The 26,631-nt window shown below is 37.1% G+C and overlaps 1 protein-coding gene across 1 annotated transcript; it reads right to left on the bottom strand.

Moving 5' to 3' along the window:
• On the bottom strand, positions 1–23,282 carry LOC119879191 (mRNA-capping enzyme-like). Its single transcript, XM_038589596.1, has 3 exons — positions 23,222–23,282; positions 5,076–5,147; positions 1–291 (listed from the first exon to the last, which is right to left on the bottom strand). Exons 2-3 carry the CDS (start codon positions 5,142–5,144, stop codon positions 109–111), a joined length of 252 nt encoding a protein of 83 aa, XP_038445524.1. The 5' UTR covers positions 5,145–5,147; positions 23,222–23,282; the 3' UTR covers positions 1–108.
• Between the last annotated feature and the right edge of the window lie 3,349 nt (positions 23,283–26,631).

The raw sequence follows: 26,631 nt of genomic DNA, 5'->3' as shown, positions 1-26,631 counted from the left end.
ATAGTGTTATATTCAATTAAAATAATTTCTGAAAAAAATCAAGACAACTGGGCAGTAAAATGTCATTCATATTCCTCTTATAAGCTGAATTATGACACGCTGTAAGTACTAATTAGAAAATTTTACCTTTCTTGACGTATAGATGTCAAAAAATGGCTTATTTCTGACACTAAACGGTTCCTGTGTTTTGTCAATGAGCCCAGTCTTCATTTTTTCATGTCGAGGGCTTATTATTTCTCTTTCTATACACTGCAGACGAATATTAAAATCACAATCTCCAACTGGCTGTGCCTGAATTAAATGAGACAATTATTTAAATTTCAACACTGAAAACTATTTTATCAGCATAATTATTAAGGCTGTCACAGTGTACATATCAGTCTACATAAACAGCATCCTTTGGACTTGTCTAATGCACACCCTGCATAACCACATATGCCAGTCCTGATTTCACTAATTAAACACACCTAAACACATACACAATTAGTTATTTTAAAACCATAAATGCATAAAATATAATGGAAGAGTGGTATAAATCTTCTCTAATATAAATTAATCTGATGTTTTCACATCTGAATTAAAGTATTAATATACTCAGTAATCATTTTTATTATTTGAATTAGTAAAATTATATAAATTAGTAAAACCTATATAAAACAAAAATCTACATAATTCAGGAAAGTATAAGCAAATAACACATCAAAATAAACAACATAGTCACCTAAATGTTTCTTGTTGCTTAAAGCACTAATGCTTTACAGGCCTCAATAAACACAAGATAATTATTAGACTAATACAATCTCAACTCTAAAAACTAATATAGAACAGTTTCCATAATATACTCAATTATATAGTTATAAAGAAAGCTCTTCATATACAGTATATAGTATGGTACACATATATGTGGTATAGATGATTTGAACCATAAAGTTAAAAGTGCATATACTTTTTCTGTAAATTGAAGGTAGGGGCTTTCCCTACCCTAATAGTATATATAATACAGCATCCAATACTTCATCTGGCTAACAGTAACCATCCAGATTAGTAGGATCACCTCATATCAAGTACCTTTCTTCTTTACTTTACAATTGGACACCCTTCCATGAATTTTTCTCACCTTTTCATCTTCTTCCTCTTCTCTAATCTATATTACTCAGCCTAACATTTACACAACCTAATGCTTACAAAAGGGTGGTAGTATTTGGTTAAGCTGTGGACATTAAATATGCCTTGAGGATGACTTTTTCTCAATTTTGGAAGGATGACAATTCTGATACTTAATAAGAATAAGGAGCAAGAGAGAGTAAGCCCTAGATATGAGGTAGTATAATATGTTCCCTTTACATGAAGGCATACAACTGTTTGTAAAAGGTATGTATTGAGGAAACATCAGTAAATCATCACAAAGTCCATTCTTTTCCATGACATCTGCATCATCAATAAGGTTGAAAAATCTAAAATGTTAGGCTTATTTATTAGACTTATTAGATGAATTCAGACTTCTATAAAATTAATGTGGAACAAGCAAGTTGTCCATTTTTTTAAGAAAATAAAGTCTAACAATCGTCTAAAAATATTTAAGTGGTCTAAATTTTCTTCTAAATACTTTTTACTTTAATATATATCATATATTTATGTATATATATTTATGTGTATGTATATTTATGTATATATACACATAAATCAAAGCAACAAGAAAAAATTGAAAGCAAGTTCACCTTCAAATCTATGCTGCCTTCAAGAAAGGAAGTACTTGATAGGTAGGTGATAAATCATTGAAAACAGACAACAGAAAGATCCTATCATTACCCTAACTAAAACCCTTCAATACTGCCCGACTTACATCCAGAACTAAGCTAAAATGCCTATTCAAGTCCCCTGGCCCCCTATTCTACAGATTATTCTCATTTCTTGCTGTGTCCCACATCCCACCACACATAAGTACACTAACAACCTCTAATGCTCCTGACCTCCATGATTCTATCCTTCAAAATTAATCCATGTAACTTTTTTCTCTTATCTGCAAGTCCATGCTTCCTTGACTCAACTGAACCCTGGTTAAACCGAAATACTCTCACCTCTCTAGTTCCTTTCATATATCCCTATATTTCTAACATATCTTTATTGTTCTTATACTATTATAATTATTTCTTTACATTTATTTCTCATCCATAAGACCAGTGGTACACAAATTTCTTTTGATTTTGTACTCAATCTAAATACATACCCTAACAAATGTTTACAATACATGCATGTTAATTTTTAATGAGTTGCAACATGTACAACTGTATATTTTATACAACAAAAATTGAATAGATAAAAATAAACAAAAGTTCTACTTTCTTCCCAAATCCCATTGTTGAAATGGTATTCTTTGGAGGCCAGTGTATCAAATTATAAATTCCCTGAAGGCAAGAAATTACATCTTATTCATCTGTGTATATCCACTACCAGGAACAGCACTTGACATATAAAAGATGATCAATGAAATCCTCCTGGACAAAATAAACTAAGGGAACTAAAAAGATTTTAACTATTTTTTCAAAACATCATTTTTTTTCTAATAGTAACCTTGATCTGGTGATTCAAAATAAGCTAGTTAACCATCAAGGCTCCATAATAAATTAAAGAATTAAATATATGACATGCTTTTGATTATAAATATATCCTAATATCAGAAATGTGGGGGGAAATGTGACTTTACAACTAATGGCACCGAAGTATTTATTGAGTAAATATAGACCTTGTAAAAGCATAACTTAACCATTCTTATAGCAAAATTAATGAATTTCCTAAACAGGACACAAAAGCACAAACTTTGAGAAGGTCTAGTAAGTTTGATTTCATGAAAACGAAAAACTCCTGTGCATTATAGATACTAATTTGCAGAAAATATTGTTTGTCACATACATAACCAAAAAAGGATTAGAATCCAGAAAAGATAATTAGTTCCTACACATTAAGGAGACTGACAACCAAATAGAAAAACCAGAAAATTATTCCAACTTAAGGTTAAATGACAAAAGAAAAATCCAAACAAGTAAAAATGAACATATGAAGTAGGCTTAACTTCATCAGTAATAAGGGAAAAGCAAATTAAAACAAGATGAGATACCATTTCACACACATCCAATTAGCAAAAACTTTAAACTCTGATAATACCAACTGTAGTTAAGTTGTTACGTCTACTTCTGAGAGGAATTCAGCAATGTAGCAAATACACCTGAAGTTGACAATTCAGTCAGAATCTCTATGATGGAAGTAGGGATAAAGGATTGTACTTTTTAAAAACACCTCAGGTGCTTACATCCCAAGAATGAGAACTGCCCTAGACAAATTCTGATGTATGCACACAAGAATATATTAAACTGTTTAATAGTAATATAATAGCAAAATACAGAAACCTAATTGTTCATCAAAAGGAAAAAAAGACAAAATCTATATATTTATACAAAGCAATACTCAATAGTAATTAAAGTGAATGTACTAAACTTATATGCATTAATACAAATAAATCTCAACAAAATAATGTAGAGTAAATGCTTGGTACCACAGTATAGTGTAGTATTTATATAGCACTAGAACCCTTGCACAACAATACCACATATATTTTATGGACACACACATAGATAGTAAAGTTATTAAAAATACTCATGGAAACAATAAACATCAAATACAAGGTAGAAGTTGCTTCTAGGTAAGACGGTTAAGAATAAGATAAGTGAGGTATGCATGAGAAACTTCTGAATCTGTTATAATTTATCTTATTAAAAAGAGAGTGGAGTAAAAATGACAAAATGTTATGCTTCAATAAATCTGGTGATTAGTATATGTGCATTACTCATATCATTCTCTATACTTTTGTATACACTGAAATTTTTCATATTTTTTTAAAGAATTAGAAGGATGTTGTCAAAGACAAAGTTCCCAGGCTAAGAAGTGAGCCTGCATGGAACACACACTAAAACAGAGCTCAATGTCAAAAGGCAGAGGAGACAAAATTCTTCCATTCACAACAAAACAATGCTACCCCCACCCTTTAGGTCTCGTTATGGGTCAATGAACATTATTCCAAGATCTATGATAAGAGTAAGCCAATTCTGGAAAGCACTACTTTTGAGGCATATAGTAATCACAAACAGATGAAATTTAAATTTGGTGGTTTCTGACCTGAGTCTCTTAAATAGAAAACTGTTTGAAATCTATAAATTCGACAGAAAATGAAATATGTACATTGAAAATTTCCAGGAAAAAAAATGCCTTTAAAGTAATCTGGATTAATGCAATCCTGAATCTCAATACTATAATTTAAAATATATACCCCAAAAAAGAACTTTTAAAAAATTGTTATAAATCTTCAGAATTCTAAAACTTAAACAGCACTTTTAATTCCAGAATTCTTAATTGCTTTCAGTCTGGTTTGAATACTAAATGGCTATGCAATTTGAATAAGATATGTCTAGAGGAATGATTATACCTTTTCATAGATGTACACTATTGAAAGAGTTTCTCGCATTTACAGAAGTCATCTTGTACTGCCTAAATAATTTAGACACTGATACTATAATTAAACATGAACAGGCAGATTCTTGGCTTGTCTAAAACTATAGGAAATGGGTAGAAAATATAATTTCTATTTTTTGATATCTATTTATAACTGAATTTTATATTTTGTTTTTAAGTTTCCTGCCTGTACTCATGAATAACATATTTTTGCCCCCAAGTTATACATTCAATACCCATAATCAGCTTCTCTTTTTTTTTTTCAAGTGACAGTAATAAAATTGTGGGCTCTTTTTAATTGTATACAGGATAACTAAAACCAACACTTTCCATCTTATAAAATGCTGTCTTATTTTATCAGCTAAACTATTCTTCTTTACTCAGTTGAAGTAGTTAACAAATCTAAAGACAGAGAAAGTTGCAAAATTATTATTAAGATAGCAAATAAGTAACTCAAGTCACAATTTTTCTCTCCTACTATCTCTAAGGCAGATAACAATTTTTATTTGTAAAAACAGATCTGTTATCTCAGGGACAATTTTTACTTTATAAATTATATTAATGGTACTTACATTGAATTTAATTATGTCATATATCAAATATCTAGGAACGGTCTGTCCATTAACTCTGTCAATAATCATTTCCTTAAAAGAGAAAAGAAGATTAAGTTTCTTCATACTTTAATGGCAATTTCTTTAATTTGATTAAAATATAACATATACACAGAAAGCACGTAAACCATATGTATACAACCTGATGAAACATTAAAATGAACACACTTATATCCAGATCAAATCAATAGACTGTCAGCATCCCATAAATTCCTGTCATGAATTTATTCTGTACTGAAATAAAATGATATAACAAGATCTCATTATGTATTTTTCTATTTGAATTACTATGTTACATTTTGTTTTATGTTTGATTTACTAAACAACTATTAGAAGAAAGAAACTACAAATTTTAAATTCCAAATATGAGGAATATTTTTATTTAAATTTTGTTAAATCACTTTTGCTTTAAAATTTGTTATAGGCCAACTACTTTAATCATAAAATTTGTAGGTATAAATGGTGCCCTTAATATAAATATATTCCCCATGTGAGCCAATGTGGTCTTCCTTGGTCCCATGTCCCTCTACTATGATCAAAGGGAACAGGACAAGAGAATATATTACATATTATAGCCATTAAATTAAAAAAAAATCTTAAATTCTGCACATGGACAGAAAAGAGATAAAGGACATTAAAAGATGATTATAAGCAGTGCCTGGGTGGCTCAACTGGTTGAGTGCCTGACTCTTGGTTTCTGGTTTCAGCTCAGGTCATGATCTCATGGGTCACTGGATCAAGCCCCATGTACAGCTGCACACTCAGCAAGCAGGGAGCCTGTTTGGAATTTTCTCCCTCTGCCCCTCTCCCCGCTTGCGTGCTCTCTCTCTCTCTTTCTCTCTCTCCAAATAAATAAATATTTTTTCAAAAAAATGATTAGGCACATAATGTAGTATTTTATAAAATTTTAATTCTTAATAATACATTTTAACCTAAAATTATTTTTCTTTCCTCATATTCTTCCGAAGAAACTAAGCAGGATTTTTGTTATATAATTTCATGACAGAAAATCCACAACCATCCAAAAGTACAAAGAACACACTGACAAATATACTTTGTTAAGAAGCTATTACTAATTAATTTCTTTCCCAAATATGTATTTGCTAACCTGTAGATACTTATTCATGGTTATCACCTTCAACCCAACACACGGCATAAATTAAATCACTTTGTTATCTTAACCTGTTTACTAAATATTTTTACTTAAATACTTGTATCTGAGAATTTAATGAACCATCAAGGTGGCACCAAAAACAGGTTTAAATTCATTATTATTTTCAAAAATCTGTGGATGTAAATTAAGTGAACTTCCAGGTTCAGATAACAGCACAAAATTTCCCTTCCAAATTTCTGATGAAATGAGCAAAAATATTCCTTTGAGCATCAAAAATGTTCAATAGGAAGAGTTCAATAAGAAATAGCAAAAAGGAAATTTTATTATCAGCAAACAAAACAAGTAAAAGGAAATATACAAGTAACTATTAAAAACTGAAAACTACCTAGAATGGAAGATGGCAGAACAGTAGGGTTCCCAAATCACCTGTCCCCACCAAATTACCTAGATAACCTTCAAATCATCCTGAAAATCTACGAATTTGGCCTGAGATTTAAAAAGAGAACAGGGGATCCCTGGGTGGCATAGCAGGTTAGCGCCTGCCTTTGGCCCAGGGCATGATCCTGGAGACCCGGGATCGAATCCCACATCGGGCTCTCGGTGCATGGAGCCTGCTTCCCCCTCTGCCTGTGTCTCTGCCTCTCTCTCTCTCTCTGTGACTATCATAAATAAATAAAAATTTTAAAAAAATTAAAATAATAAATAAATAAATAAAAAGAGAACAGCTGGAATGCTACAGTGAGAAGAGTTCACGCTTCTATCAAGGTAGGAAGACTGGGGCGGGGGGTGGGGGGGATAAAGAAACAAAAGGCATCCAAGGGCGAGTGCCCCCAGGACAGGAAAAGCTCCGTCCCAGAGAAGCAGGAGCTTCAGCAATCTTCCCGGGGGGAAAGGCGCTCCCAGGGAGTTACAGCAGGACCCCAGGAGGGCGGGGATGCCCTCAGGCTCCCTGGGACACAAACAGACACCTGCGCCCAGGGAGAGCGCGCCGAGCTCCCTAAAGGACTGCAGCGCGCGTATGCATTGACCTGGAGGCAGCTCGGAGGGGCTCCAGCAGCGGCTCCGCGGAGAGGGGGGCTGCCGGCCAGGAGGGCGAATCCAACAGCACAGGCCTGGGAAGACAGGGAGCTGGGGACACAGCCCAAGATCCGGCCTCCCCCTGGGACAGGCAGAGGCCAGGAGGGGCCAGGACAGCAAGGACGCTCCTGCCCCGAGCTGAGCAGATCAGCAGCCCCGCCCCCGAAGCATCCAGGCCCTGCAGACGGAGAGCTCTGTAGTTACCGCAGGAGCTGAAACCAGGGCTCCAAAGCTGGCCGCAGCCACTGTGGTTGTTCCTCCTGGGGCCTCAAGGGGTAAACAACCCCACTGAGCCCTGCACCAGGCAGGGGGCAGAGTAGCTCCCCCCAAGTGCTAACACCTGAAAATCAGCACATCAGGCCCCTCCCCCAGAAGACCAGCTAGACGGACAAGTTCCAGGGGAAGTCAAGGGACTTAAAGTATACAGAATCAGAAGATACTTTCCCGTGGTTTTTTGTTGTTGTTGTTGTTTTTGTTTTTGTGTTTTTTGGGGTTTTTTTTTTTTTTTTTTTTGCTTATTTTATTGTTCCTTCCCCACCCCTTTTTTTTCCTTTCTTTCTTTTTCTTTCTCTTTTTCTTCTCTTTTCTTTTTTCTTCCTTTTTTTCTTTTTTCTTTTTCTCTTTTCTTTCCTTCTTTCTCTCCTCTCTTTTTCTCCTTTTCCCAATACAACTTGATTCTTGGCCACTCTGCACTGAGCAAAATGACTAGAAGGAAAACCTCACCTCAAAAGAAAGAATCAGAAACAGTCCTCTCTCCCACAGAGTTACAAAATCTGGATTACAATTCAATGTCAGAAAGCCAATTCAGAAGCACTATTATACAGCTACTGGTGGCTCTAGAAAAAAGTATAAAGGACTCAAGAGACTTCATGACTGCAGAATTTAGAGCTAATCAGGCAGAAATTAAAAATCAATTGAATGAGATGCAATCCAAACTAGAAGTCCTAACGACGAGGGATAACGAGGTGGAAGAACGAGTGAGTGACATAGAAGACAAGTTGATGGCAAAGAGGGAAACTGGGGAAAAAAGGGCAAACAATCAAAAGATCATGAGGATATATTAAGGGAAATAAATGACAGCCTGAGGAAGAAAAACCTACGTTTAATTGGGGTTCCCGAGGGTGCCGAAAGGGACAGAGGGCCAGAATATGTATTTGAACAAATTCTACCTGAAAACTTTCCTAATCTGGGAAGGGAAACAGGCATTCAGATCCAGGAAAGAGAGAGATCCCCCTAAAGTCAATAAAAACCATTCAACACTCGACATTTAATAGTGAAGCTTGCAAATTCCAAAGATAAAGAGAAGATCCTTAAAGCAGCAAGAGACAAGAAAGCCCTGACTTTTATGGGGAGGAGTATTAGGGTAACAGCAGACCTCTCCACAGAGACCTGGCAGGCCAGAAAGGGCTGGCAGGATATATTCAGGGTCCTAAATGAGAAGAACATGCAACCAAGAATACTTTATCCAGCAAGGCTCTCATTCAAAATGGAAGGAGCGATAAAGAGCTTCCAAGACAGGCAGCAACTAAAAGAATATGTGACCTCCAAACAAGCTCTGCAAGAAATTTTAAGGGGGACTCTTAAAATTCCCCTTTAAGAAGAAGTCCAGTGGAACAATCGACAAAAACAAGGACTGAATAGATATCATGATGACACTAAACTCATATCTCTCAATAGTAACTCTGAACGTGAACGGGCTTAATGACCCCATCAAAAGGCGCAGGGTTTCAGACTGGATAAAAAAGCAGGACCCATCTATTTGCTGTCTACAAGAGACTTATTTTAGACAGAAGGACACCTACAGCCTCAAAATAAAAGGTTGGAGAACCATTTACCATTCGAATGGTCCTCAAAAGAAAGCAGGGGTAGCCATCCTTATATCAGATAAACTAAAATTTACCCCGAAGACTGTAGTGAGAGATGAGGAGGGACACTATATCATACTTAAAGGATCTATCCAACAAGAGGACCTAGCAATCCTCAATATATATGCCCCAAATGTGGGAGCTGCCAAATATATAAATCAATTAATAACCAAAGTGAAGAAATACTTAGATAATAATACACTTATACTTGGTGACTTCAATCTAGCTCTTTCTATACTCAATAGGTCTTCTAAGCACAACATCTCCAAAGAAACGAGAGCTTTAAATGATACACTGGACCAGATGGATTTCACAGATATCTACAGAACTTTACATCCAAACTCAACTGAATACACATTCTTCTCAAGTGCACATGGAACTTTCTCCAGAATAGACCACATACTGGGTCACAAATCGGGTCTGAACCCATACCAAAAGATTGGAATCGTCCCCTGCATATTCTCAGACCATAATGCCTTGAAATTAGAACTAAATCACAACAAGAGGTTTGGAAGGACTTGAAACACATGGAGGTTAAGGATCATCCTGCTAAAAGATGAAAGGGTCAACCAGGAAATTAAGGAAGAATTAAAAAGATTCAAGGAAACTAATGAGAATGAAGATACAACCGTTCAAAATCTTTGGGATGCAGCAAAAGCAGTCCTGAGGGGGAAATACATCACAATACAAGCATCCATTCAAAAACTGGAAAGAACTCAAATACAAAAGCTAACCTTACACATAAAGGAGCTAGAGAAAAAACAGCAAATGGATCCTACACCCAGCAGAAGAAGAGAGTTAATAAAGATTCGAGCAGAACTCAACGAAATCGAGACCAGGAGAACTGTGGAACAGATCAACAAAACCAGGACTTGGTTCTCTGAAAGAATTAATAAGATAGATAAACCATTAGCCACCCTTATTAAAAAGAAGAGAGAGAGGACTCAAATTAATAAAATCATGAATGAGAAAGGAGAGATCACTACCAACACCAAGGAAATACAAACGATTTTAAAAACATATTATGAACAGCTATACGCCAATAACTTAGGCAATCTAGAAGAAATGGACGCATTCCTGGAAAGCCACAAACTACCAAAACTGGAACAGGAAGAAATAGAAAACCTGAACAGGCCAATAACCAGGGAGGAAATTGAAGCAGTCATCAAAAACCTCCCAAGACACAAAAGTCCAGGGCCAGATGGCTTCCCAGGGGAATTCTATAAAACGTTTAAAGAAACCATACCTATTCTACTAAAGCTGTTCCGAATGATAGAAAGAGATGGAGTACTTCCAAATTCATTCTACGAGGCCAGCATCACCTTAATTCCAAAACCAGACAAAGACCCAACTAAAAAGGAGAATTACAGACCAATATCTCTGATGAACATGGATGCAAAAATTCTCAACAAGATACTGGCCAATAGGATCCAACAATACATTAAGAAAATTATTCACCATGACCAAGTAGGATTTATCCCTGGGACACAAGGCTGGTTCGATACTCGTAAAACAATCAGTGTGATTCATCATATCAGCAAGAGAAAAACCAAGAACCATATGATCCTCTCATTAGATGCAGAGAAAGCATTTGACAAAATACAGCATCCATTCCTGATCAAAACTCTTCAGAGTGTAGGGATAGAAGGTACATTCCTCAACATCTTAAAAAAGCCATCTACGAAAAGCCCACAGCAAATATCATTCTCAATGGGGAAGCACTAGGAGCCTTTCCCCTAAGATCAGGAACAAGACAGGGATGTCCACTCTCACCACTGCTATTCAACATAGTACTGGAAGTCCTAGCCTCAGCAATCAGACAACAAAAAGACATTAAAGGTATTCAAATTGGCAAAGAAGAAGTCAAACTCTCCCTCTTCGCCGATGACATGATACTCTACATAGAAAACCCAAAAGCCTCCACCCCACGATTGCTAGAACTCATACAGCAATTTGGTAGCATGGCAGGATACAAAATCAATGCCCAGAAATCAGTGGCATTTCTATACACTAACAATGAGACTGAAGAAAGAGAAATTAAGGAGTCAATCCCATTTACAATTGCACCCAAAAGCATAAGATACCTAGGAATAAACCTAACCAAAGATGTAAAGGATCTATACCCTAATAACTATAGAACACTTCTGAAAGAAATTGAGGAAGACACAAAGAGAAGGAAAAATATTCCATGCTCGTGGTTTGGCAGAATTAATATTGTGAAAATGTCAATGTTACCCAGGGCAATATACACGTTTAATGCAATCCCTATCAAAATACCATGGACTTTCTTCAGAGAGTTAGAACAAATTATTTTAAGATTTGTGTGGAATCAGAAAGACCCCGAATAGCCAGGGGAATTTTAAAAAAGAAAACCATATCTGGGGGCATCACAATGCCAGATTTCAGGTTGCACTACAAAGCTGTGGTCATCAAGACAGTGTGGTACTGGCACAAAAACAGACACATAGATCAATGGAACAGAATAGAGAACCCAGAAGTGGACCCTCAACTTTATGGTCAACTAATATTCGATAAAGGAGGAAAGAATATCCATTGGAAGAAAGACAGTCTCTTCAATAAATGGTGCTGGGAAAATTGGACATCCACATGCAGAAGAATGAAACTAGACCACTCTCTTTCACCATACACAAAGATAAACTCAAAATGGATGAAAGATCTAAATGTGAGACAAGATTCCATCAAAATCCTAGAGAAGAACACAGGCAACACCCTTTTTGAACTCGGCCATAGTAACTTCTTGCAAGATACATCCACGAAGGCAAAAGAAACAAAAGCAAAAATGAACTATTGGGACTTCATCAAGATAAGAAGCTTTTGCACAGCAAGGATACAGTCAACAAAACTCAAAGACAACCTACAGAATGGGAGAAGATATTTGCAAATGACATATCAGATAAAGGGCTAGTTTCCAAGATCTATAAAGAACTTATTAAACTCAACACCAAAGAAACAAACAATCCCATCATGAAATGGGCAAAAGACATGAACAGAAATCTCACAGAGGAAGACATAGACATGGCCAACATGCATATGAGAAAATGCTCTGCATCACTTGCCATCAGGGAAATACAAATCAAAACTACAATGAGATACCACCTCACACCAGTGAGAATGGGGAAAATTAACAAGGCAGGAAACAACAAATGTTGGAGAGGATGCGGAGAAAAGGGAACCCTCTTACACTGTTGGTGGGAATGTGAACTGGTGCAGCCACTCTAGAAAACTGTGTGGAGGTTCCTCAAACAGTTAAAATATACCTGCCCTACGACCCAGCAATTGCACTGTTGGGGATGTACCCCAAAGATACAAATGCAATGAAACGCCGGGACACCTGCACCCCGATGTTTCTAGCAGCAATGGCCACGATAGCCAAACTGTGGAAGGAGCCTCGGTGTCCAACGAAAGATGAATGGATAAAGAAGATGTGGTTTATGTATACAATGGAATATTACTCAGCTATTAGAAATGACAAATACCCACCATTTGCTTCAACGTGGATGGAACTGGAGGGTATTATGCTGAGTGAAGTAAGTCAGTCGGAGAAGGACAAACATTATATGTTCTCATTCATTTGGGGATATAAATAATAGTGAAAGGGAAAAGAAGGGAAGGGGGAAGAAATGTGTGGGAAATATCAGAAAGGGAGACAGAACGTAAAGACTGCTAACTCTGGGAAACGAACTAGGGGTGGTAGAAGGGGAGGAGGGCGGGGGGTGGGAGTGAATGGGTGACGGGCACTGGGTGTTATTCTGTATGTTAGTAAATTGAACACCAATAAAAAAATAAAAAATAAAAAATAAAAAATAAAATTAAAAAAAATAAAAATAAACCTGCCCTACGACCCAGCAATTGCACTGCTGGGAATTTACCCCAAAGATACAGATGCAATGAAACGCCGGGACACCTGCACCCCGATGTTTATAGCAGCAATGTCCACAATAGCCAAACTGTGGAAGGAGCTTCGGTGTCCACTGAAAGATGAGTGGATAAAGAAGATGTGGTCTATGTATACAATGGAATATTACTCAGCCATTAGAAATGACAAATACCCACCATTTGCTTAACTTGGATGGAACTGGATGGTATTATGCTGAGTGAAGTAAGTCAATCAGAGAAGGACAAACAGTGTATATTCTCATTCATTTGGGGAATATAAATAATAGTGAAAGGGAATAGAAGGGAAGGGAGAAGATGTGTGGGAAATATCAGAAAGGGAGACAGAACATGAAGACTCCTAACTCTGGGAAACGACCTAGGAGTGGTGGAAGGGGAGGAGGGCGGGTGGTGGGGGTGAATGGGTGACGGGCACTGAGAGGGGCACTTGATGGGATGAGCACTGGGTGTTATTCTGTATGTTGGCAAATTGAACACCAATAAAAAATAAATTTATAATAAATAAATAATACAGACATACAGACATACATACTGAAAACTACCAAGAATGGGGCAAAACAATAAGTACAGCAGCATTTCACTACAAGTTCACTAAGCTCCCAGAGACCCTACTTGTAAAATGACAAATTCTTGATAATTGTCACTATTACACTCAAATATAGATAGAAACAAACTCAGTAGTTATTCTTGTCCTCTTTTTTCTCTCTTCTGATTATAGTAATAGAAATAGCACAATACTCTTTGTGCCTGAAGAAAGATTCCTGAACTCCACAATGAATTGAAGAAATAACCTGCACATTACTGGAATAATATTGGTTCCCAATTAGCTAAAGAAAACATTCACTAAAAGCCTTTCTTAAAGGACAAAACCCAAGGACTCTAACAAAAGACCCCATACCTAGGCTTAGTTTTTCCCAAATGATCTCCCCACCACAAAGTCTCCCCTTGCCTACAGCTGCTGTCGTTACTCTAGGTTACAGAAAAGTACGTAAAAATAAAATACCTAAGCTTAAAACTTAGTTAAGAAAATACCCTTGGGTACTGTTGCTATGATTTTAAAATGGTGCAACCATTATGAAAAGTAGCATGGCAGTTCCCTCAAAAAATTAAAAATAACACCTCCATATGATCCAGCAATCTCACCTCTGGGTATATATCCCAAAGAATTGAAAGCAGGGTTTTGAAGAGGTATTTGCGTACCCACGCTTATAATATCATTATTCCAATAGCTAACAGGTGGGAGCAACCCAAATATCCATTAACACACAAATGGATACATAAATGCGGCATACAAAGATAGCAAAATGCTATTCAGCCTTGAAAAGAAAAGAAATTTATCACATACTGCAATAAGAATAAACCTTGAAGACATTACGTTAAGTAAAATAAGCCAGTCACAAAAAGATAAATCCTATATGATTTCACTTATATGAGGTATCTAAAGTAGTTAAAATCACAGAAATAGAAAGTAGAATAATGGTTCTCACAGGCCTATGGGTAATGAAGAGCTATTTAATGGGAACACAGTTGTAGTCTTACAAGATAATGTTCTGGAGAACTGTTGAACAATAACATGCATAGAGTTAACACTACTGGACTGTATCCCTAAAAATGGTTAAGATAGTAAATTTTATGTTATGTGGTTTTACCACAACTATAAATTTAAAAAAAAATTTAATAAAATCCAGTCAAGAAGGAAAAACATATTTCCTCTTCTAACCAAACTGGAGAATCAGGAACTAGATTTACCATCCTGCCTGAAACAATCAAAGATGTCGACAAAATAGAGGACACAATCATTTTCAAGACACTAAACATCCAACAACAAAGGACAGTAATCTCTAGGAGACAGTAAATAAGGTATATGAGCCCTACAATTTTCCCAACTTCTAGCCCAAGAGGTTTTCAGGCTTCAGTGCAGGCAGGGGGATCCCAGGTAAAGCCCAATAGTCTCCCTGAGTATGTATGTATGTATGTATGTATGTATGAATGAATGAATGAATGAATGAATGAATGAATAACAGGTTGTCTGGGGAGACCAACAGGACTAGAGTTCTCAGGGTAGAGAGAGAGAGAGAGAGATATGCCCAGATAAAGAACTACAAGATATCCTCAAGTCAGACTTCCATGAATGTTCAGCAGAGTATACATGTGAAAAGGACCACACAAAGCTGGGAATAATGTCTCTGCCTACCAGACAGATTAATTCACAGGGTATTGAGTACTCAGAAGGAACTTGTCTCAGCAGAGAATAATTATCCCTGCTCTAGTCCACCTAACAATCTTAAAAGCAAGACTCAAAAAGTAATAAACCAGTACCAAAGTAAATTAACTACATACCAGAATTAAGCACAGGAATATCAGGCTCCCAAAAAGGTAAAATTCAAAATTTTGGGCATCTAGTCAAAAATTAACAGGTATGCAAAGAGGTAAAGAAAAAAAAAAAAAAAAACCTATAAAGAAGAGAAAAATCAATCAAAAATCACCCCAAAACTGAGAAAGATGTCAAAATTAGCAGGCAAGAAAACTAAGGCAGATGATTATAACAGTATTCCATATATTCCAAAAAGTTAAGTAAAGACATAGAAGATATAAAAAAGACTCAAAGGGCAGCCTGGGTGGCTCAGCAGTTTAGCGCCACCTTCAGTCCAGGGTGTGATCCTGCAGACCTGGGATCAAGTCCCACGTAGGGCTCCTGGCATGGAGTCCACTTCTCCCTCTGCCTGTGTCTCTGCCTCTCTCTTTCTGTCTCTTGTGAATAAATAAATAAAATCTTTAAAAAAAAGACTCAAAATGAATTTTCAGAGGTGAAAACTACAATGCCTGAAGTAAAAATATTATGGATGGAAAAATACCATGCAATTTAGACACTACAAAAGAAGAGATTAGTGAACTTACAGATACAGCAACAGAAACTACCCAAAATTGAAATAGAAAGATAAAAGTTGTTTTTAATGAAAACAGCATTAATAATCAAATCTTCAGACAGGTAAAGAGTAGAAATAATAGCAAAAAAAAATTACTTTTAAGGAAAATTGTAAACCTGGGATGCCTGGCTAACTCAGTGGTTGAGCATCTGCCTTCAGCTCAGGTCATGATCCCGGGGTCTTGGGATCGAGTCTCGCATCAGGTTCCTACTGGAAGCCTGCTTCTCCCTCTGCCTATGTCTCTACCTCTCTCTCCTGTCTCTCAAAAATAAATAAATAAAATCTTAAGGAAAAAAAATAAAAAAGAAAAACTTGTAAACCCATAGATAAAAGATGCTCAATAAACCCTAAACTAAAAAAAAAAACTAAGGAAAACTGCAAGATACAGCAATTTTATATTGCTCAAGAAATCATTAGAAATTGCTCCGTTGTCTTTTGATATTAAATATTGCTGTGGAGAAACCTGCAACTTAAGACCTGCATTATGAGCCCCACAAAAAAACAAACAACAACAACAACAAAAAAACCCTCACGTTTGACTTTCCTATCCTCTGTACTTTCCTATATTCCATTATCTTTTTTGTAGTCCCCAGGTATCCACCCTTCTCTACCTATCCATCCAATATTTCCTGAGCCCAGGCTATGTTATTAGACATAGCTCCAAATACTGGAGAAATTAAGCATACAGTCTCTACCTTCAAAACAGAGCCCAGAAAGAGAAGAAACTACATAGTAGCTAGACTAGGTCCAGCGAAAAAGTACTGGAGAAATTAAGCATACAGTCTCTACCTTCAAAACAGAGCCCAAAAGAGAAGAAAATACACAGTAGCTAGACTAGGTCCAGCGAAAAGTTCTAGTTTAATGAAAGGCTGCTATATAGATAGAGTGACCATGCAGCTGTCTAAATCAGAATACTTGAAAGATTTCCTATTAATAACTATACCAAGACAGCAGAGGTAACCTACACTATTTCAGCCAAATAAGGATATATAGTATAGACTTAACTAGGAGTAGTTATTTCTACTTGAAGAGTAAGAGAAAGGTTTGATAATAAGACATTGTGATCCATTCCTTAAATCCTGAAAGGTACAAGTGGGTATTTCCTAGCAGGATGGTGAATGAGCCAAATAGTATTACAAAGGCATGAAAAATGATGGTTTAGGTAAATTGTCCAAAGCTCAGTATAGATGGAGCTTATAGTTCGAGGGTTCACAATCAAAGACAATGCTAAAGACATATGGGCATGGCCCAGATATAAAGAATATTATGTTCAGTAGTTTGGGTTTCATGCTATGGGCAATGGAGAACCAATGAAGGGTTTTAATTAACTGTTCTCTGGAAACCTGCAGACCTTCAAAGTTCATCTCAAGGTAACCCATTCCTCAAAATCCTTTCAAGGCCCACTTACTTCTAATTATCATTGTCCACCTAGGTGATGAAACATTCTGGAATTAGATAGTAGTAATGGTTGCACAATCTTGTGTATATACTAAAGACTGCTAAATTATACAGCTTAGAAAGGTGAATTTTATAGCATGTCAATTATGTTTCAATTCTTAAACATAAAACTAAATATTTTTAAATCCTAAAATCAGTTCTTCAAAATGAAGGGAAATGATGGAACCCTAGATACACAGCATATATTAAATGTCAGCTATATATATATTAATTATATACATTCTGAAAATATAGGCACAACAAAATGACGGAAAGAAAATACAAAATGTTAAAATGTAACCTCTTCTTGACAGTTTAATTTTTCTACTTTATGATGTACAGACTTTCTAAAATTTTAGCAATGAATATGCATATTCCTTTACAAAAAACATTAACAGTTGAAAAGGCATGCCATTTTTTCCAAGATTCTTGCTATTAACTTTGGTGACTAACTGCTATATTCTCCTCTTAACCTCAATATAAATCAACTGAATTTCACTGATTGTTTCAAATGAATTAATGCCATATTTCTAAACTCCTATTTTCCACATTTTGTGGGTCAAAGAACATAATTTAGAGAGCAAAACAAAAACTTCAATGTTCACATCTGACAGCCAGACAATTAGGTAGTTTGAGTTATTCTTGGATTGGAATTTTACAAAAACAATTTGCAAATGAAAATGTAGAAGAAACAGGAAACTACAGAGGACTGTTTTAATTAACTAACTGGAAAAACAGATATGGCAACTATAATTCTGGTCCAAGTAAATTGACATCATGAATCATATTGCTATTTTAAAAACTTCGCAAGAGTCTATTATGCAGCTTTCATTTGTCCAAGTTTGGGGTGAAAATAAATAGTATTGCTCAGTTAAATCTGCAGATGGTTAAACATCTAATTTTAAGCATTATTTCCTACCTGGAATGCCCTCAGCCCATGTCCAACAAAAAATCTCTTTCTAAAGAAATCTTTCCATATCTAATGCTAATTCCTCTATAAAACTTCTTTCATTCCAAACTAGATGTAATTTATTTCTTCTCTAAACCACCACTAGACTTTTTTAAAAACCAATCATCAAGTTATTGTTTTATTTGAAGGTCTCCTCCATCACTACCAATTTTCTCCACCCTATCAAATGAAGTATAATGTCTCAAGGGTGAGGCCTTGTTTTCAACCCTCTGCATTCTTGGCACAGCAACCTGAACATGAAAAGCATTCAAAAAAATATTAGTTCAATGATAAACTATACTAAACCGTGGCAAATGCTTAACTTAAGAGTCCTTTTTCTTCCTTTTATTTTATTGATTACAATGCTAAAAAATTATATCTTAAATGAAGTTAACAAAAACAGAATGTTCTTCTTGTTCCCATGAAGGCACTGCCAGATCTTGCCACACTGGCTTGTGCAGTTTACAAACAGCACAACTCCAGGGGTGCCAGTCACACTAACTACAGAATTGAGAATGGCACACCCTGGAGATGTGCAGTGGACAACACTTCCAACCGTACATAATGGCTCTGTCAATCACAGGGTGTGTGTGTGTGTGTGCGTGTGTGTGTGTGTGCTGCACATACATGTTTCCAAATGTTTATGTATATATAGTGTCATTACAAACTGACATTTTACTACAGCCCCACAGAGTACTCTCTTTGTTTTGTGACTATATTTACTCTGCTCAGTCTCTGCCACTCCATCCAACCATACTACCTTCTTTTCTTCTTTTCTAATCTTTAGTACCTGGTTCATAGTCAAACTCTCAACCTGAACTCCTACCATCACTCATTAAGAATCACCTAATGTTTTCCTTGATGTTACTTCCATTGCTCTTCTTCACACAACCTCAAACTTTCATCTTCCCTAGGTCCACATCCTGAATCTTCTCATCACCCCAAACTATATCTCAGGAATTACTAATTTAAACATCTTATTCTCCCATCAGTCTTCCATCTACTGGTTTGCACACTCCAATATCTATCTAGCTGGTAAATAAAAACAATGTACATGGGATGGGGCCAAAGCATTCAGGACACTTGGAAAATGATATTCCCTCTGTTAAACAAATAAGTATGTATTTTATGCATGTGATTTTCATTAGGATCATTGTACCATTGATAATTTAAGTAATCATTCACAAGCCACTCCGTATCATCCCAACAGCGAATAAAAGCCAGAAATAGAGGAGCAATTTCATCTGGATTAAAACAACAAAGGATTCTCATACAAATTCCAGAGAATTATTGGCCACATATAATTCAGTCTGGCTCATGAAAAAAGTTAACATTGAAGAAAGGTTAGAAATCTTAAAATATAAGTAGTATCCCCTGTAGAAAAGGAGACCTGAAGTTGTGAGAAGTTATAATAAAGATGTAGAGTCCCTTTCCCTCCAGAGAAAGGCAGTGAATGTGTGGCAAAGGATAAACCATTCAACCAAATACAGCAAAGGGAAAGATGAACACTCTGAAGACAAGCCTACCAGAGATTGGTAGAGAAAAGTATAAGCTTATGTTTTATAGATTTGCACATTAAGTACAGACTAACCTCTTAATCAATAGCCCATTCACCCAAAAGCTAAAGAGAGCAAAATCTAAGTGGCAAATCAGAACAACCAGGAGGACTGGGGTGCACTTAAACAGCCAAACATTAAACTATATGCTAAAATGAAAGTATTAAAATCAATCTAAAACTATCACTGAAAGACAAAAAAACTAATGGAATGAGAAAACAAATGAAAAAAGAAACAATGATATATAAGGGAATCCACTACACAATAAAAATCATATATCCAATTAAAAAGGAAAAACAGATGAGTTGAATGGTGTTGAGACAACAGTTTAGACATTTGGAAATAATAAAATCACACCCTTACCTTATTCTTTTTTTCAAAATATATTTCAGATAGATCAAATATTTAAATATACAAATAAAACTAAAATATACTAAAAGAAAATACAGGTATTATAATAATTCTAAAGTAAAATATGAAAAATAGGAAGAAAACTAAGTAAAAATTTCTTAAAATGATATTAAAGCCAAGTATGAAAAACTAAATGTTTATAATTTACCTACATAAATTTACCTATATAAATTTAAACCTGTGCCACAGAAAACACCAAAAAGCAAAATACATTTTTTCAAAATATATGTCACAAAGTAATACCCTAACAGGCAAAACTTCTTACAAATCAGTAAGAAAAAGATGAATATCCAGAGAAAAAACATACAAAGGATCTGAACCAGCAACTCACAAAAGAAATACAGTAATTCACAAAGAAGTGACAAAATGTTAAACCTCATTAACAATCACATAATTAAATATTTACTATGTGTCAGACACTAGTGCCAGTACTTTATAAACTATCCAACTTAATCTTCAAAATAGCATCAAAATCTAAGTATTGTTCCTAGCCTCCCTTCACTCAGATGAAAAAACTGAATAAATTACTTAAATCTCTTATATAACAACTGATGAAGCCAGTAAGGCACCAACAGATAGACTCAGAGTTCTTAATCACTATGTTACACTGTCCCATAAAAAAGAATTCCTTCCCTCATCAAATTAGAAAATATTCAAAATTTTCAAAACCCAGTGTTTAGGAGTATACAGATCCTTTACATATGGTTGGTAGAAATGTGCATGGGTTCAAACTTTCTGGAAGAAGGGTGCCAATTATACCTGTCAAATTTATAGTGGGCATGCCCTCATACATAGCATAGTGAACAGGGTAGAGCCTATTACCATCCCCTCCTTAGGAACACTATTCCTCTTGCACTCCCAAGTGGTAGTGCTACCAGTGACTGAGGTGGCTTCCATCGGTATGTAACCCTTTGGAGTCCTCCCTGCGACTGACATATGAGTATTAAAGGACAAAGTTCTCTTTCTGCTTGCACTACAATGCAACTTGCCTCCCATGTGAAAAGCCTTCATGAAGAATGAGACCAAACAGACAAGTAAAGCAAAGAAAAAAACAACAAAACCTTGCCAGTATTCTTGAGGCCCCAGATCCAGCTTGAAGCAGGTCAAGCTAAAACATTTATTGTGCCAATTAATTTTCTTCTTCAGTTACTTTAAGTTGGACTTCAGCTACCCACAATCAAAAGATTCTTAATACACATTATAATCTCACCTCTAAGAATCTTAGTTATAAAATTGTACAACTATGAAAGGAAAGGTGTATACAGGATATGCATTTAAGTGTCTTACAATAAAAAAAAAAAATCAAAACATGGGATCACTGGGTGCCCAGGGGTTTTGGTGCCTGCCTTAGGTCCAGGGCGTGATCCTGGAGTCCTCGGATCGAGTCCCATGTCAGGCTCCCTGCATGGAGCCTGCTTCACCCTCTGCCCGTGTCTCTGTTTCTCTCTCTCTGTGTATCATGAATAAATAAAATCTTAAAAAAAAAAAAAATCAAAACATCTACCAAAAGAGGACTGTTAAATAAATTACAAAACTGTTTCTTAAACTTGCCTGATTAGAATCACTTGGGCGCTTCCAAAAGTACAGATAACTCTGACCCCTTGGGAGAGTCTAATTCATTAAGTTGAGGCTGTGTTATTGAGATGATCATATTTTTAAAGAGCATCTGCTACAATTTTCACAGTCAAGATAGTTTGGATACCCCAAATTATGGTGTTAACTTATACACATGGTATACCATTCAGATATTTACGTGAGAAGAGGTCCAAAACAAATTGCTATTGGGGTGGGGGGGGGGGAGGAACAAGTTACAAAACACATGTACCATTTGGTTCTTTTCATGCATATTTCACCAGAGTTCTCATTTTCGACCAAGGAAGAGGTTCCACGATTATTCAGAATCCTACTGGACTATAAGGGATCCCAAAGACCCTAAAGAATCTAAGTTCTGAGTTGCTATTACTAATATGAATGTTACCATCCCACAGGAGCAGACATAAGATTGAAACACTCTGTCACAGAGAAAAGCCTAGAATAATGTTCATCAAAATGGTCATCAAAGTTACTCCAATGGTAGATCTGGTGATTTTTACCAGCTTTTTCCTAATGTTCTATATTATTTTAATTTGTATTTACAATGAAACAAATATTTTCAGAATTGGGATGAAGAAAGCTGTTTTATACAGGAGCAAGTTAAAACATTTTTAATCAAGTAATTTTAATGAGTATTAAATACAGATTTTCTGAAATAGAAAACTCATACCAGCTTTTAAAATTCAAATATAAAAGTATAATGGTTGCTTTCAAAGGCATGATTCTCTTTAAACAAGAATTACTAGTCCATGTAGCTGAAGAGTCAAGGGAAAATGTGATAATGTTGCATCAAGTAACTTGAAATTCAATTAATATTAAAATAATAAACAGTCTTTTTCACAAGCATTATTTTTTCAGTCACAAAGAGCAAAAAAATAAATAAATAAGATTTAACCTTGTTCACATTATTCCCATACCCAAGACAATGATCAAGTGAGAGTGTTTTCCTCAAAAAAAAAAAAAAAAAAAACTTCAAAAAACTAGATTATAAGTTCCTAATGAATTAATAAAATACACATTTAAGGGCGCCTGTAGTCAATTACGTGTCCAACTCTTGATTTCAGTTCAGATCATGAATCTCACGGTTGTGAGGTTGAGCCCCACTTTGGGCTCCGCTCTGGGCACTGGATCCTGCTTAAGATTCTTTCTCTTCCTCTCCCTATGACCCTCCCCACTCTAAAAAAAAAACATTCACTTGCAAGAAAAAAACAAAAATAGCAGTGTTGGTCTAATTTAAAACAGTAACAACAACAAGGGACTTACCCCATCCAAGAGAGTATTTGATAAATGTATACGGAGAGCTTTACGAAATGGAAATTCCAGATTTGAAACATGAAACACTGAATTATCTCTATCAATCTAAAAAACTTCATTGTGGTGCCATCAATCAACATCATATACCTGTAAATGAAACATTAAAAAGATAATTATAACAGTATAATTCAAGTATAGGATCATAAAAAATAAGTTTTTTCTGAGAGGCGCCTGGGTGGCTCAGTGGTTGAACATCTGCCTTTGGCTCAGGTCGTGATCCTGGGGTCCTGGGATGAGTCCCACATCGAGCTCCCCACAGGGAGCCTGCTTCTCTTCTCCCTCTGCCTGGGTCTTTGCCTCTGTGTGTCTCTCATGAATAAATATATAAAGAATCTTTAAAAAAAAAAGTTGGGGGGAGGAGCAAGATGGCGGAAGAGTAGGGTCTCCAAATCACCTGTCTCCACCAAACTACCTAGAAAACCTTCAAATTATCCTGAAAATCTATGAATTCGGCCTGAGATTTAAAGAGAGACCAGCTGGAATGCTACAGTGAGAAGAGTTCGCGCATCTATCAAGGCAGGAAGACGGGGAAAAAGAAATAAAGGAACAAAGGCCTCCAAGGGGGAGGGGCCCCGCGAGGAGCCGGGCTGAGGCCGGGGCGAGTGTCCCCAAGACAGGAGAGCCCCGTCCCGGAGACGCAGGAGCTGCACCGACCTTCCCGGGCGGAAAGGGGCTCCAGGGAGGTGGAGCAGAACCCAGGAGGGCGAGGAACCCTCGGGTTCCCTGGGGCAGTAACAGAGCAACTGCGCGCCCAGGAGAGTGCGCCGAGCTCCCTAAGGGCTGCAGCGCGCACGGCGGGACCCGGAGCAGCCAGGAGGGGCTCCGGCGGCGGCTCCGCGGAGGGGGCTGCGCACCCCGGGAGCAGCTCGGAGGGGCTCGGGCAGAGGAAGAGGTTCCGTGCAGAGGGGCTTGCGCGGTTCCAGGAGCAGCTCCGCGGAGGGGGCTGCGCGGCCCGGGAGCGCGAATCCAACAGCGCAGGCCCCGGAGCACAGGGCGCCGGGACACAGCCCAGGATCCGGCCTCCCCCGGGACAGGCAGAGGCCGGGAGGGCCCAGGACGGCGAGGACGCTCCTGCCCCAGCTGAGCAGATCAGCGGCCCCACCCTGGAGCCTCCAGGCCCTGCAGACGGAGTTCCTGCCGGAGCTGAATCCAGGTTTTCCAGAGCTGGCCCCGCCACTGGGGCTGTTCCTCCTGCGGCCTCACGGGGTAAACAACCCCCACTGAGCCCTGCACCAGGCAGGGGGCACAGCAGCTCCCCCAACTGCTAACACCTGAAAATCAGCACAGCAGGCCCCTCCCCCAGAACACCAGCTAGACTGACAACTTCCAGGAGAAGCCAAGGGACTTAAAGAACACAGAATCAGAAGATACTCCCCCGTGGTTCTTTTTTTGTTTTGTTTTTGTTTTGTTTTGCTTTTTGATTTGTTTCCTTCCCCCACCCCCTTTTTCTTTCTTGTTCTTTCTCTTTTTCTTTTTTTTTTTCGTTTTTTTTCTTCCCTTTTTTTTCTCTTTCTCTTTTCTTTCCTTCTTTCTCTCCTCTCTTTTTCTCTTTTTCCCAATACAACTTGCTTTTGGCCACTCTGCACTGAGCAAAATGACTAGAAGGAAAACCTCACCTCAAAAGAAAGAATCAGAAACAGTCCTCTCTCCCACAGAGTTACAAAATCTGGATTACAATTCAATGTCAGAAAGCCAATTCAGAAGCACTATTATACAGCTACTGGTGGCTCTAGAAAAAAGTATAAAGGACTCAAGAGACTTCATGACTGCAGAATTTAGAGCTAATCAGGCAGAAATTAAAAATCAATTGAATGAGATGCAATCCAAACTAGAAGTCCTAACGACGAGGGTTAACGAGGTGGAAGAACAAGTGAGTGACATAGAAGACAAGTTGATAGCAAAGAAGGAAACTGAGGAAAAAAGAGACAAACAAAAGACCATGAAGATAGATTAAGGGAAATACGACAGCCTGAGGAAGAAAAACCTACGTTTAATTGGGGTTCCCGAGGGCGCCGAAAGGGACAGAGGGCCAGAATATGTATTTGAACAAATTCTAGCTGAAAACTTTCCTAATCTGGGAAAGGAAACAGGCATTCAGATCCAGGAAATAGAGAGATCCCCCCTAAAATCAATAAAAACCGTTTCAACACCTCGACATTTAATAGTGAAGCTTGCAAATTCCAAAGATAAAGAGAAGATCCTTAAAGCAGCAAGAGACAAGAAATCCCTGACTTTTATGGGGAGGAGTATTAGGGTAACAGCAGACCTCTCCACAGAGACCTGGCAGGCCAGAAAGGGCTGGCAGGATATATTCAGGGTCCTAAATGAGAAGAACATGCAACCAAGAATACTTTATCCAGCAAGGCTCTCATTCAAAATGGAAGGAGAGATTAAAAGAGCTTCCACAGACAGGCAGCAACTAACAGAATATGTGACCTCCAAACCAGCTCTGCAAGAAATTTTAAGGGGGACTTAAAATTTCCCCTTTAAGAAGAAGTTCAGTGGAACAGTCCACAAAAACAAGACTGAATAGATATCATGATGACACTAAAACTCATATCTCTCAATAGTAACTATGAATGTGAACGGGCTTAATGACCCCATCAAAGGCGCAGGGTTTCAGACTGGATAAAAAAAGCAGGACCCATCTATTTGCTGTCTACAAGAGACTCATTTTAGACAGAAGGGACACCTACAGCCTGAAAATAAAAGGTTTGGAGAAACCATTCTTACCATTCGAAATGGTCCTCAAAGAAAGCAGGGGTAGCCATCCTTATATCAGATAAACTAAAATTTACCCCAAAGACTGTAGTGAGAGATGAGAAGGGACACTATATCATACTTAAAGGATCTATTCAACAAGAGGACTTAACAATCCTCAATATATATGCTCCGAATGTGGGAGCTGCCAAATATATAAATCAATTATTAACCAAAGTGAAGAAATACTTAGATAATAATACACTTATACTTGGTGACTTCAATCTAGCTCTTTCTATACTCGATAGGTCTTCTAAGCACAACATCTCCAAAGAAACGAGGGCTTTAAATGATACACTGGACCAGATGGATTTCACAGATATCTACAGAACTTTACATCCAAACTCAACTGAATACACATTCTTCTCAAGCGCACATGGAACTTTCCAGAATAGACCACATATTGGGTCACAAATCGGGTCTGAACGATACCAAAAGATTGGGATTGTCCCCTGCATATTCTCGGACCATAATGCCTTGAAATTAGAACTAAATCACAACAAGAAGTTTGGAAGGACCTCAAACACGTGGAGGTTAAGGACCATCCTGCTAAAAGATAAAGGGTCAACCAGGAAATTAAGGAAGAATTAAAAAGATTA

Source organism: Canis lupus, unplaced genomic scaffold (assembly GCF_011100685.1).
Source record: "Canis lupus familiaris isolate Mischka breed German Shepherd unplaced genomic scaffold, alternate assembly UU_Cfam_GSD_1.0 chrUn_S382H542, whole genome shotgun sequence".
Classification (NCBI taxonomy): Eukaryota; Metazoa; Chordata; class Mammalia; order Carnivora; family Canidae; genus Canis; species Canis lupus.
The sequence above is the reverse complement of the archived record's forward strand: the minus strand, read 5'-3'. Positions and strand labels throughout refer to the sequence as shown.

What these genes read in the sequence shown, in the direction of transcription:
- LOC119879191 (XM_038589596.1), bottom strand. Translation starts at nt 5,144, where the DNA reads ATGATTATTGACAGAGTTAATGGACAGACCGTTCCTAGATATTTGATA. An exon ending in ATGACATAATTAAATTCAAT is followed by an intron (nt 292 to 5,075) that starts GTAAGTACCATT and finishes CATTTAATTCAG; the next exon opens with GCACAGCCAGTTGGAGATTG.